General features: G+C 66.4%; 1 protein-coding gene across 1 annotated transcript; it reads left to right on the top strand.

Annotated features, from left to right (window-relative positions):
* Positions 1-4,050: 4,050 nt before the first annotated feature.
* Positions 4,051-12,501, top strand: APEX1 (apurinic/apyrimidinic endodeoxyribonuclease 1). Its single transcript, XM_064141285.1, has 4 exons — positions 4,051-4,104; positions 5,622-5,789; positions 8,292-8,484; positions 11,564-12,501. Exons 1-4 carry the CDS (start codon positions 4,090-4,092, stop codon positions 12,076-12,078), a joined length of 891 nt encoding a protein of 296 aa, XP_063997355.1. The 5' UTR covers positions 4,051-4,089; the 3' UTR covers positions 12,079-12,501.
* Positions 12,502-12,805: the final 304 nt, after the last annotated feature.

Here is a 12,805-nt window from a genome sequence, read left to right as displayed (position 1 = left end):
GGCTCCGGTTTGGGCTCTCTGGGCCCTGATTGGCTCCGGTTTGGTCTCTCTGGGCCCTGATTGGCTCCGGTTTGGTCTCTCTGGGCCCTGATTGGCTCCGGTTTGGTGGTGCTGGACCCTGATTGGCTCCGGTTTGGTCTCTCTGGGCCATGATTGGCTCCGGTTTGGTGTCTCTGGACCCTGATTGGCTCCGGTTTGGTCTCTCTGGGCCCTGATTGGCTCCGGTTTGGTGTCTCTGGACCCTGATTGGCTCCGGTTTGGGCTCTCTGGGCCCTGATTGGCTCCGGTTTGGTCTCTCTGGACCCTGATTGGCTCCGGTTTGGTCTCTCTGGGCCCTGATTGGCTCCGGTTTGGGGGTGCTGGGCCCTGATTGGCTCCGGTTTGGGCTCTCTGGGCCCTGATTGGCTCCGGTTTGGTCTCTCTGGGCCCTGATTGGCTCCGGTTTGGGCTCTCTGGGCCCTGATTGGCTCCGGTTTGGGCTCTCTGGACCCTGATTGGCTCCGGTTTGGTCTCTCTGGGCCGTGATTGGCTCCGGTTTGGGGGTGCTGGGCCCTGATTGGCTCCGGTTTGGGCTCTCTGGGCCCTGATTGGCTCCGGTTTGGGCTCTCTGGACCCTGATTGGCTCCGGTTTGGTCTCTCTGGGCCCTGATTGGGTCCGGTTTGGGCTCTCTGGGCTCTGATTGGCTCCGGTTTGGTGTCTCTGGACCCTGATTGGCTCCGGTTTGGGCTCTCTGGGCCCTGATTGGCTCCGTTTTGGGGGTGCTGGACCCTGATTGGCTCCGGTTTGGGCTCTCTGGGCCCTGATTGGCTCCGGTTTGGTCTCTCTGGTCCCTGATTGGCTCCGGTTTGGGCTCTCTGGGCCCTGATTGGCTCCGGTTTGGGCTCTCTGGGCCCTGATTGGCTCCGGTTTGGGGGTGCTGGACCCTGATTGGCTCTGGTTTGGGCTCTCTGGACCCTGATTGGCTCCGGTTTGGGCTCTCTGGGCTCTGATTGGCTCCGGTTTGGTCTCTCTGGGCTCTGATTGGCTCCGGTTTGGGCTCTCTGGGCCCTGATTGGCTCCGATTTGGTCTCTCTGGACCCTGATTGGCTCCGGTTTGGTCTCTCTGGGCCCTGATTGGCTCCGGTTTGGGCTCTCTGGACCCTGATTGGCTCCGGTTTGGTCTCTCTGGGCCCTGATTGGCTCCGGTTTGGTCTCTCTTGACCCTGATTGGCTCCGGTTTGGTCTCTCTGGACCCTGATTGGCTCCGGTTTGGGGGTGCTGGATCCTGATTGGCTCCGGTTTGGTCTCTCTGGGCTCTGATTGGCTCCGGTTTGGTCTCTCTGGGCCCTGATTGGCTCCGGTTTGGTCTCTCTGGACCCTGATTGGCTCCGGTTTGGTCTCTCTGGACCCTGATTGGCTCCGGTTTGGGCTCTCTGGGCCCTGATTGGCTCCGGTTTGGGCTCTCTGGGCCCTGATTGGCTCCGGTTTGGGGGTGCTGGATCCTGATTGGCTCCGGTTTGGTCTCTCTGGGCCCTGATTGGCTCCGGTTTGGTCTCTCTGGACCCTGATTGGCTCCGGTTTGGGCTCTCTGGACCCTGATTGGCTCCGGTTTGGGCTCTCTGGGCCCTGATTGGCTCCGGTTTGGTCTCTCTGGACCCTGATTGGCTCCGGTTTGGGCTCTCTGGGCCCTGATTGGCTCCGGTTTGGTCTCTCTGGGCCCTGATTGGCTCCGGTTTGGTGGTGCTGGACCCTGATTGGCTCCGGTTTGGTCTCTCTGGGCCATGATTGGCTCCGGTTTGGTCTCTCTGGGCCCTGATTGGCTCCGGTTTGGGCTCTCTGGGCCCTGATTGGCTCCGGTTTGGGCTCTCTGGGCCCTGATTGGCTCCAGTTTGGTCTGTCTGGGCCCTGATTGGCTCCGGTTTGGGCTCTCTGGGCCCTGATTGGCTCCGGTTTGGTCTCTCTGGACCCTGATTGGCTCCGGTTTGGTCTCTCTGGGCCCTGATTGGCTCCGGTTTGGGGGTGCTGGACCCTGATTGGCTCCGGTTTGGTCTCTCTGGGCCCTGATTGGCTCCGGTTTGGTCTCTCTGGGCCCTGATTGGCTCCAGTTTGGGGGTGCTGGACCCTGATTGGCTCCGGTTTGGTCTCTCTGGGCCCTGATTGGCTCCGGTTTGGTCTCTCTGAGCCCTGATTGGCTCCGGTTTGGGCTCTCTGGGCCCTGATTGGCTCCGGTTTGGGGGTGCTGGACCCTGATTGGCTCCGGTTTGGTCTCTCTGGGCCCTGATTGGCTCCGGTTTGGGGGTGCTGGACCCTGATTGGCTCCGGTTTGGGCTCTCTGGACCCTGATTGGCTCCGGTTTGGGCTCTCTGGGCCCTGATTGGCTCCGGTTTGGTCACTCTTGGCCCTGATTGGCTCCGGTTTGGGGGTGCTGGGCCCTGATTGGCTCCGGTTTGGTGTCTCTGGACCCTGATTGGCTCCGGTTTGGTCTCTCTGGGCCCTGATTGGCTCCGGTTTGGGGGTGCTGGACCCTGATTGGCTCCGGTTTGGTCTCTCTGGGCCCTGATTGGCTCCGGTTTGGTCTCTCTGGGCCCTGATTGGCTCCAGTTTGGGGGTGCTGGACCCTGATTGGCTCCGGTTTGGTCTCTCTGGGCCCTGATTGGCTCCGGTTTGGGCTCTCTGGACCCTGATTGGCTCCGGTTTGGGCTCTCTGGGCCCTGATTGGCTCCGGTTTGGTCTCTCTGGACCCTGATTGGCTCCGGTTTGGTCTCTCTGGGCCCTGATTGGCTCCGGTTTGGGCTCTCTGGACCCTGATTGGCTCCGGTTTGGGCTCTCTGGACCCTGATTGGCTCCGGTTTGGTCTCTCTGGGCCCTGATTGGCTCCGGTTTGGTCTCTCTGTGCCCTGATTGGCTCCGGTTTGGGGGTGCTGGACCCTGATTGGCTCCGGTTTGGGCTCTCTGGGCCCTGATTGGCTCCGGTTTGGGGGTGCTGGACCCTGATTGGCTCCGGTTTGGTCTCTCTGGGCCCTGATTGGCTCCGGTTTGGGCTCTCTGGACCCTGATTGGCTCCGGTTTGGTCTCTCTGGGCTCTGATTGGCTCCGGTTTGGGCTCTCTGGGCCCTGATTGGCTCCGGTTTGGTCTCTCTGGACCCTGATTGGCTCCGGTTTGGTCTCTCTGGGCCCTGATTGGCTCCGGTTTGGACTCTCTGGACCCTGATTGGCTCCGGTTTGGGCTCTCTGGGCCCTGATTGGCTCCGGTTTGGGCTCTCTGGGCCCTGATTGGCTCCGGTTTGGTCTCTCTGGACCCTGATTGGCTCCGGTTTGGGGGTGCTGGGCCCTGATTGGCTCCGGTTTGGTCTCTCTGGGCCCTGATTGGCTCCGGTTTGGTCTCTCTGAGCCCTGATTGGCTCCGGTTTGGGCTCTCTGGGCCCTGATTGGCTCCGGTTTGGGGGTGCTGGACCCTGATTGGCTCCGGTTTGGTCTCTCTGGGCCCTGATTGGCTCCGGTTTGGTCTCTCTGGACCCTGATTGGCTCCGGTTTGGTCTCTCTGGGCTCTGATTGGCTTCGGTTTGGGCTCTCTGGGCCCTGATTGGCTCCGGTTTGGTCTCTCTGGGCCCTGATTGGCTCCGGTTTGGTCTCTCTGGGCCCTGATTGGCTCCGGTTTGGGCTCTCTGGGCCCTGATTGGCTCCGGTTTGGGCTCTCTGGGCCCTGATTGGCTCCAGTTTGGTCTGTCTGGGCCCTGATTGGCTCCGGTTTGGGCTCTCTGGGCCCTGATTGGCTCCGGTTTGGTCTCTCTGGGCCCTGATTGGCTCCGGTTTGGGCTCTCTGGACCCTGATTGGCTCCGTTTTGGGCTCTCTGGGCCCTGATTGGCTCCGGTTTGGTCTCTCTGGGCCCTGATTGGCTCCGGCTTGGGGGTGCTGGACCCTGATTGGCTCCGGTTTGGGCTCTCTGGGCCCTGATTGGCTCCGGTTTGGGCTCTCTGGACCCTGATTGGCTTTGTTTTGGTCTCTCTGGGCCCTGATTGGCTGCTGCCAGAGCCTGCTGGGTGCTGATTGGCTGTGTCCCCGCAGGAGGCGGGGCCTAGGACCATGCCCAAGCGCAGCAGGAAGGAGGATGAGCAGGAAGCAGGTAAGGGCTGGGTGGGGACCGGAGAGCCCCGCCCAGAGCCCCGCCCAGAGCCCCACCCAGCCCCTCCCACTCCCTCCTTGGCTCCTCCCACTCAATCCCTGGCCCCTCCCACTCTCTTAGCCCCTCCCACTCCTCCTCTTAGCCCCTCCCACTGTCATCCTAGCCCCTCCCACTCATCTTAGCCCCGCCCACTCATCTCTTAGCCCCTCCCACTCCCTCTTAGTCCCCTCCCACTCTTTCTATGCCCCTCCCACTTCCTCACTGGCCCCTCCCACTCCTCTTAACCCCTCCCACTCCTCCTTTTTGCCCCTCCCACTCATCTCTGTAGCCCCTCCCAGCCCCATCCAATCCCCTCCCACTCTCTCCCTGGCCCCTCCCTCTTCCACTATGCCCCTCCCACTCCCTTTTAGCTCCTCCCACTCCCTCCCTTGCCCCTCCCACTCCCCTCTTAGCCCCACCCAATCCCCTCCCTCTTAGCTCCTCCCACTCCCTCCCTCACCCCTCCCACTCCCTCTATGCCCCTCCCACACCCTCTTAGCTCCTCCCACTGCCTCCAATCCCCTCCCACTGCTTCCCCAAGCCCCTCCCACTCTCCTCTCTGCCCCTCCCACTCCCTGGCCCCTCCCACTCCTCTTAACCCCTCCCACTCTTCTAGCCCCTCCCACTCCCTCCCTGGCCCCTCCCACTCCTCTTAACCCCTCCCACTCTGCTAGCCCCTCCCACTCCCCCCCTGGCCCCTCCCACTCCTCTTAACCCCTCCCACTCTCCTCTCAGCCCCTCCCACTCCCTCCTAGCCCCTCCCACTCCTCTTAACCCCTCCCACTCTCCTAGCCCCTCCCACTCCCTCCCTGGCCCCTCCCACTCCCCTCTCAGCCCCTCCCACTCTCTTCTCAGCCCCTCCCACTCCCTCCCTGGCCCCTCCCACTCCTCTTAACCCCTCCCACTCTCCTCTCAGCCCCTCCCACTCCCTCCCTGGCCCCTCCCACTCCTCTTAACCCCTCCCACTCTCCTCTCAGCCCCTCCCACTCCCTCCCTGGCCCCTCCCACTCCTCTTAACCCCTCCCACTCTCCTAGCCCCTCCCACTCCCTCCCTGGCCCCTCCCACTCCTCTTGACCCCTCCCACTCTCCTAGCCCCTCCCACTCCCTCCCTGGCCCCTCCCACTCCTCTTAACCCCTCCCACTCTCCTAGTCCCTCCCACTCCCTCCCTGGTCCCTCCCACTCTTAACCCCTCCCACTCCTAGCACCTCCCACTCCCTCCCTGGCCCCTCCCACTCCTCTTAACCCCTCCCACGCTCCTCTTAGCCCCTCCTACTCCCTCCCTGGCCCCTCCCACTCCTCTTAACCCCTCCCACTCTCAGCCCCTCCCACTCCTTCCCTGGCCCCTCCCACTCCTCTTAACCCCTCCCACTCTCCTCTTAACCCCTCCCACTCCCACTCCCTGGCCCCTCCCACTCCTCTTAACCCCTCCCACTCCCCTCCCTACCCCACCCTAACCCCTCCCCTCCCTCCCCGCAGGGCCCCGCCCAGCCAAGGCCCCGCCCCGGGCGGAGCCCAGCCCCAGCCACGCCTATGTCCCCCCCCCCCCCGCGGGAGGAGACCTCTGATGGTCGCCGCTGGACCCTCAAAGTGGCCTCCTGGAACGTGGATGGGCTCAGGGCCTGGGTGCGCAAAGGAGGCCTGGAGGTGAGCCTGGGGTGGGGCCTGGGGTGGGAGTGAGGCCTAGAGGGGAGTGAGGCCTGGAGTGGGAGTGAGGCCTGGGGCGGGAGTGAGGCCTGGGGTGGGAGTGAGGCCTAGAGGGGAGTGAGGCCTGGGGTGGGAGTGAGGCCTAGAGGGGAGTGAGGCCTAGAGGGGAGTGAGGCCTGGAGTGGGAGTGAGGCCTAGAGGGGAGTGAGGCCTGGGGTGGGAGTGAGGCCTGGGGTGGGAGTGAGGCCTAGAGGGGAGTGAGGCCTAGAGGGGAGTGAGGCCTGGAGTGGGAGTGAGGCCTAGAGGGGAGTGAGGCCTGGGGTGGGAGTGAGGCCTGGGGTGGGAGTGAGGCCTAGAGGGGAGTGAGGCCTGGAGTGGGAATGAGGCCTGGGGTGGGAGTGAGGCCTAGAGGGGAGTGAGGCCTGGGGTGGGAGTGAGGCCTGGGGTGGGAGTGAGGCCTAGAGGGGAGTGAGGCCTGGGGTGGGAGTGAGGCCTGGAGTGGGAGTGAGGCCTGGGGTGGGAGTGAGGCCTGGAGGGGAGTGAGGCCTAGAGGGGAGTGAGGCCTGGGGTGGGAGTGAGGCCTGGGGTGGGAGTGAGGCCTAGAGGGGAGTGAGGCCTGGGGTGGGAGTGAGGCCTGGAGGGGAGTGAGGCCTGGGGTGGGAGTGAGGCCTGGGGTGGGAGTGAGGCCTAGAGGGGAGTGAGGCCTAGAGGGGAGTGAGGCCTGGAGTGGGAGTGAGGCCTAGAGGGGAGTGAGGCCTGGGGTGGGAGTGAGGCCTAGAGGGGAGTGAGGCCTGGAGTGGGAGTGAGGCCTAGAGGGGAGTGAGGCCTAGAGGGGAGTGAGGCCTAGAGGGGAGTGAGGCCTGGGGTGGGAGTGAGGCCTGGATGAGGCCTGAGGCCTACCCCAACAGCTGAGGCCTACTCCTAGCAGTGAGGCCTGGACTAAAGTGAGGCCTAGATGAGGCCTGAGGCCTACCCCAGCAGTGAGGCCTAAATGAGGCCTGAGGCCTACCCTAGCAGTGAGGCCTACCCCAACAGCTGAGGCCTACCCCAGCCCTGAGGCCTACCCTAGCAGTGAGGCCTAGACTAGAAGTGAGGCCTAGATGAGGCCTGAGGCCTACCCCAGCAGTGAGGCCTACCCCAGCACTGAGGCCTACCCTAGCAGTGAGGCCTAGATAGGGCCTGAGGCCTACCCCAACAGCTGAGGCCTACCCTAGCAGTGAGGCCTACCCTAACAGCTGAGGCCTACTCTAGCAGTGAGGCCTACCCCAGCACTGAGGCCTACCCCAGCAGTGAGGCCTACCCCAGCGCTGAGGCCTACCCCAGCAGTGAGGCCTACCCCAGCCCTGAGGCCTACCCCAGCAGTAAGGCCTACCCCAGCGCTGAGGCCTAGATGAGGCCTGAGGCCTACCCCAGCAGTGAGGCCTACCCCAGCAGCAAGGCCTAGATGAGGCCTGAGGCCTACCCCAGCACTAAGGCCTACCCTAGCAGTGAGGCCTGGATGAGGACTGAGGCCTACCCCAGCACTGAGGCCTACCCCAACAGCTGAGGCCTACCCCAACAGCTGAGGCCTACCCCAGCACTGAGGCCTACCCCAGCAGTGAGGCCTACCCCAGCACTGAGGCCTACCCCTAGCAGTGAGGCCTAGACCAGAAGTGAGGCCTAGATGAGGACTGAGGCCTACCCCAGCGCTGAGGCCTACCCCTAGCAGTGAGGCCTACCCCAGCACTGAGGCCTACCCCAGCGCTGAGGCCCACCCCTAGCACTGAGGCCTACCCCAACAGCTGAGGCCTACCCCTAGCAGTGAGGCCTACCCCAGCACTGAGGCCTACCCCAGCACTGAGGCCTACCCTAGCAGCGAGGCCTAGATGAGGCCTGAGGCCTACCCCAACATCTGAGGCCTACCCCAGCGCTGAGGCCTACCTCAGCCCTGAGGCCTACCCCAGCACTGAGGCCTACCCCAGCACTGAGGCCTACCCTAGCAGTGAGGCCTAGATAGGGCCTGAGGCCTACCCCAACAGCTGAGGCCTACCCTAGCAGTGAGGCCTACCCCAACAGCTGAAGCCTACCCCAGCACTGAGGCCTACCCTAACAGCTGAGGCCTACCCTAGCAGTGAGGCCTACCCCAGCACTGAGGCCTACCCCTAGCAGTGAGGCCTACCCCTAGCAGTGAGGCCTACCCCTGCCCTGAGGCCTACGCCAGCGCTGAGGCCTACCCTAGCAGTGAGGCCTACCCCAACAACTGAGGCCTACCCCAACAGCTGAGGCCTACCCCAGCACTGAGGCCTACCCCAGCGCTGAGGCCTACCCCAGCACTGAGGCCTACCCCAGCGCTGAGGCCTACCCCAGCGCTGAGGCCTACCCTAGCACTGAGGCCTACCCCAGCGCTGAGGCCTACCCCAACAGCTGAGGCCTACCCCAGCGCTGAGGCCTACCCCAGCCCTTCTCTCTCTCTCTCTCCCACCCCACCCCCACCCCCCCACTCCCCCCCCCCCGCCCCGGCAGTGGGTGCAGGCCGAGGCCCCGGACGTGCTGTGCCTGCAGGAGACCAAGTGCGGGGCGGAGGCGGTGCCGGGGCCTGTGCAGGCCTTGCCGCACCTCCCCCACCAGTACTGGAGCAGCGCCCAGGGCAGGGCAGGCTACAGCGGGGTGGGGCTGCTGGCGCGCACCAGGCCCCTCAGCGTCACCTACGGCATCGGTGAGGACACGCCCCGGACACGCCCTGCCCCGCCCCGGGCACGCCCGCCCCGCCCTACCCCGGGCACGCCCCGCCCCGCCCCGGCCACACCTGCCCCGCCCTGCCCCAGACATGCCTGCCCCGCCCCGCCCCAGACATACTCACCCCACCCTGGACACTCCCGCCACACCCCGGACACGCCCAACCCGCCCCGCCCCGGACACGCCTGCCCCGCCCCGCCCTGGACACGCTCGCCCCACCCTACCCCGGGCACGCCCTGCCCCGCCCCGGCCACACCTGCCCCGCCCTGCCCCAGACATGCCTGCCCCGCCCCGCCCCAGACACACCCACCCCGCCCCGCACACACCCACCCCACCCTGGACACGCCCAACCCGCCCCATACACGCCTGCCCCAGACACACCCGCCCCGGTCACGCCTGACACACCCTGCCCCGGACACGCCCGCCCCGCCCGACCCCGGGCACGCCCAACATGCCCTGCACACGCCTGCCCCACCCCGCCCCAGACACACCCGCCCCGCCCTGGACACTCCCGCCACACCCCGGACACGCCCAACCCGCCCCACCCCGGACACGCCCGCCCCACCCCGGACACGCCTGCCCCGCCCCACCCTGGACACGCTCGCCCCGCCCTACCCCGGGCACGCCCTGCCCCGCCCCGGCCACACCTGCCCCGCCCTGCCCCAGACATGACTGCCCCGCCCCGCCCCAGACACACCCACCCCGCCCCGCACACACCCACCCCACCCCGGACACGCCCGCCCCGCCCCATACACGCCTGCCCCAGACACACCCACCCCACCCCGGTCACGCCTGACACACCCTGCCCCGGGCACTCCCACCCCGCCCTACCCCGGGCACGCCCAACATGCCCTGCACACACCTGCCCCGCCCTGCCCCGGACACGCCTGCCCCGCCCCACCCCAGACACGCCCCAGGCACGCCCGACACGCCCCGGACACGCCTGCCCCGCCCCACCCCAGACACGCCCCAGGCACGCCCGCCCCACCCTGGACATGCCCGCCCCGCCCCAAACACACCCACCCCGCACACGCCCGCCCGTCCCGCCCCGGACATTCCCACCCCGCCCCACCCCGGACATTCCCACCCCGCCCCACCCCGGACATTCCCACCCCGCCCCACCCCGGACATGCCCACCCCGCCCCACCCCGGACACGCCCACCCTGCCCTGCCCCAGACACGCCCACCCCGCCCTGCCCCGGACACGCCCACCCCGCACACGCCTGCCACAGCCCAGACACGCCTGCCACGCCCCGTCCCGTACACGCCCGCCCCTCCTTAGTCCCCTCCCAGGCCCTCTTGGCCCCTCCCAAGCTCCTCCCAGTCCCTCTTAGCCCCTCCCAGCCCCTCCCAAGCTCCTCCCACTCCTAGTCGCAAGCCCCTCCCAAGCTCCTCCCAGGCCCTCTTGGCCCCTCCCAGCCCCTCCCAAGCTCCTCCCAGTCCCTCCCAGCTCCTCCCAAGCTCCTCCCAGGCCCTCTTAGCCCCTCCCAGCCCCTCCCAAGCCCCTCCCAAGCCCTCTTGGCCCCTCCCAGCCCCTCCCAAGCCCCTCCCAGTCCCTCTTAGCCCCTCCCAGTCCCTCCCAAGCCCCTCCCAGTCCCTCCCAGCCCCTCTTAGCCCCTCCCAGCCCCTACCAAGCCCCTCCCACTCCCAGTCCCAAGCCCCTCCCACTCTCTCCCAATCCCCTCCCACTCCTCTCTCAGGCCCCTCCCACTCCCCTCCCAGCCCCTCCCAAGCCCCTCCCAGCCCCTCTTAGCCCCTCCCAGCCCCTCCCAAGCCCCTCCCAGTCCCTCTTAGCCCCTCCCAGTCCCTCCCAAGCCCCTCCCAGGCCCTCTTGGCCCCTCCCAGTCCCTCCCAGCCCCTCTTAGCCCCTCCCAGCCCCTCCCAAGCCCCTCCCACTCCCAGTCCCAAGCTCCTCCCACTCCCTCCCAATCCCCTCCCAATCCCTTCCCACTCCCTCCCACTCCCTTCCTCATCCCCTCCCAATCCCCTCCCACTCCCTCCCACTCCCTCCCACTCCCTCCCAAGCCCCTCCCACTCCCTCCCTGTCCCCTCCCAATCCCTCCCTGTCCCCTCCCACTCCCTCCCACTCCCTCCCAATCCTCTCCCACTCCCTCCTACTCCCTCCCAATCCCCTCCCACTCCCTCCCACTCCGTCCCAGTCCCCTCCCTGTCCCCTCCCATCCCCTGCCACTCTCTCCCACTGCCTCCCACTCCCCTCCCACTCCCTCCCAGTCCCTCCCAATCCCCTCCCACTCCCTCCCACTCTCCTCTCACTCCCACTCCCACTCCCTCCCACTCCCTCCCATTCCCTCCCACTCCCCTCCCACTCCCTCCCACTCCCCTCCCACTCCCTCCCATCCCCTCCCATCCCCTCCCACTCCCTTCCCACTCCTTCCCAATCCCCTCCAACTCCCTTCCCCATCCCCTCCCAACCTCTCCCACTCCCTCCCTGTCCCCTCCCACTCCCCTCCCACTCTCTCCCACTCCCTCCCACTCCCTTCCCACTCCCTCCCACTCCCTCCCACTCCCTCCCACTCCCCTCCCACTTCCTCCCAGTCCCCTCCCACTCCCCTCTCATTCCCTCCCATCCCCTCCCATCCCCTCCCACTCCCTTCCCACTCCTTCCCAATCCCCTCCAACTCCCTTCCCCATCCCCTCCCAACCTCTCCCACTCCCTCCCTGTCCCCTCCCACTCCCCTCCCACTCTCTCCCACTCCCTCCCACTCCCTTCCCACTCCCTCCCACTCCCTCCCACTCCCTCCCAATCCCTTCCCACTCCCTCCCACTCCCTCCCACTCCCTCCCACTCCCCTCCCACTCCCTCCCACTCCCTCCCACTCCCTCCCACTCCCTCCCAATCCCCTCCCACTCCCTCTCAAGCCCCTCTCACCTACCCCCCCTAACCCCTCCCCTTCCCCCAGGCGACCCCACCCACGACCTCTAACCCCTCCCCTCCCACTCCCACTCCCAACCCCTCCCACTCCCTCCCAATCCCCTCCCACCCACCCCCCCCTCTAACCCCACCCCCTCTAACCCCTCCCCTCCCCCTCCCCCCCCCAGGCGACCCCGCCCACGACCAGGAGGGCAGGGTGATCACGGCCGAGTTCCCCTCGCTGCGGGTGGTCTGCGCCTACGTGCCCAACGCGGGCCGGCGCCTGGCGCGCCTGGACTACCGCCTGGGCTGGGACCGCGCCTTCCGCGCCTACCTGAGCCGCCAGGCCCGCGCCGGGCCCTTGCTGCTCTGCGGCGACCTCAACGTGGCTCACCGCGAGCTCGACCTGCGCCACCCCAAGGCCAACCAGGCCTCGCCGGGCTTCAGCCCTCAGGAGAGGGAAGGCTTCGGCCTGCTGCTGGATGAAGGCTTCCTGGACTCTTTCCGTTGCCTCTACCCGACCCTGCCCAACGCTTTCACCTTCTGGACTTACCTGGGCGGGGCCAGGGCTCGTAACGTGGGTTGGCGCCTGGACTACGCCCTCCTCTCCGGCCAGCTGGGCCCCGCCCTCTGCGACAGCAGGATCCACCCCCAGGCCCTGGGCAGCGACCACTGCCCTGTCAGCGTCCTGCTGGCTGTCTAGGGAGGGGCAGGGGGAGGGAGGAGGAGGAGGAGGAGGAAGAGGGGAGGCCACACCCTGCCTCTAGGCTGGGGAGGAAACGCTACGGGGCTTGGCGTAGGCCCCAGGGGCCTGGAGAGGCCCTGTAGGTCCCCACGGGTCCCCCTAGATCCCAGTAGATCCCCACAGGTGCTTGTAGATCCTTGGAGGACCTTGTTGGCCCCCATAGATCCTTGTAGATCCCTGTAGATCCCTATAGATCCTCGTAGATCCCTGCAGGTCACTGTGGATTCCCATAGGTCCCTGCCAGTCCCTTTAGATCCCTGTAGATCTCCACCGGTCCCTGCAGAACGTTGTAGATCTCCATGGATCTCCTTCGGTCCCCGTAGATCCCTGTGGGTCCTCACCGATCCCTGTAGATCCCCACAGATCACAGTAGATCCCCAAAGATCCTTATACACCCACATGGATCCATATAGATCCCCAAAGATCCCTGTGGATCTCGTCTGAGGCCAGGAGATCCCTCCCTGATCCCCATGGGTTCCTGTAGATCCCCGTGGACTCAGCCTGGGGCCTTTAGCTCCCTGTAGACCCCCATAGATCCCTGTAGATCCCCATAGATCCCTGTCGATCCCCACAGGCCTGCTGCTGGATGAAGGCTTCCTGGACTCTTTCCGCTGCCTCTACCCGACCCTGCCCAACGCTTTCACCTTCTGGACTTACCTGGGCGGGGCCAGGGCCCGTAACGTGG

The sequence above is a fragment of the Pogoniulus pusillus genome, unplaced genomic scaffold, assembly GCF_015220805.1.
Source record: "Pogoniulus pusillus isolate bPogPus1 unplaced genomic scaffold, bPogPus1.pri scaffold_233_arrow_ctg1, whole genome shotgun sequence".
NCBI lineage: Eukaryota > Metazoa > Chordata > Aves > Piciformes > Lybiidae > Pogoniulus > Pogoniulus pusillus.
The sequence above is the reverse complement of the archived record's forward strand: the minus strand, read 5'-3'. Positions and strand labels throughout refer to the sequence as shown.

Excerpts from the sequence above, each read along its gene's own strand:
- APEX1 (XM_064141285.1), top strand. Across the intron at positions 5,790-8,291 it reads TGCGCAAAGGAGGCCTGGAG|TGGGTGCAGGCCGAGGCCCC; the intron begins GTGAGCCTGGGG and ends CCGCCCCGGCAG. Across the intron at positions 8,485-11,563 it reads CAGCGTCACCTACGGCATCG|GCGACCCCGCCCACGACCAG; the intron begins GTGAGGACACGC and ends TCCCCCCCCCAG.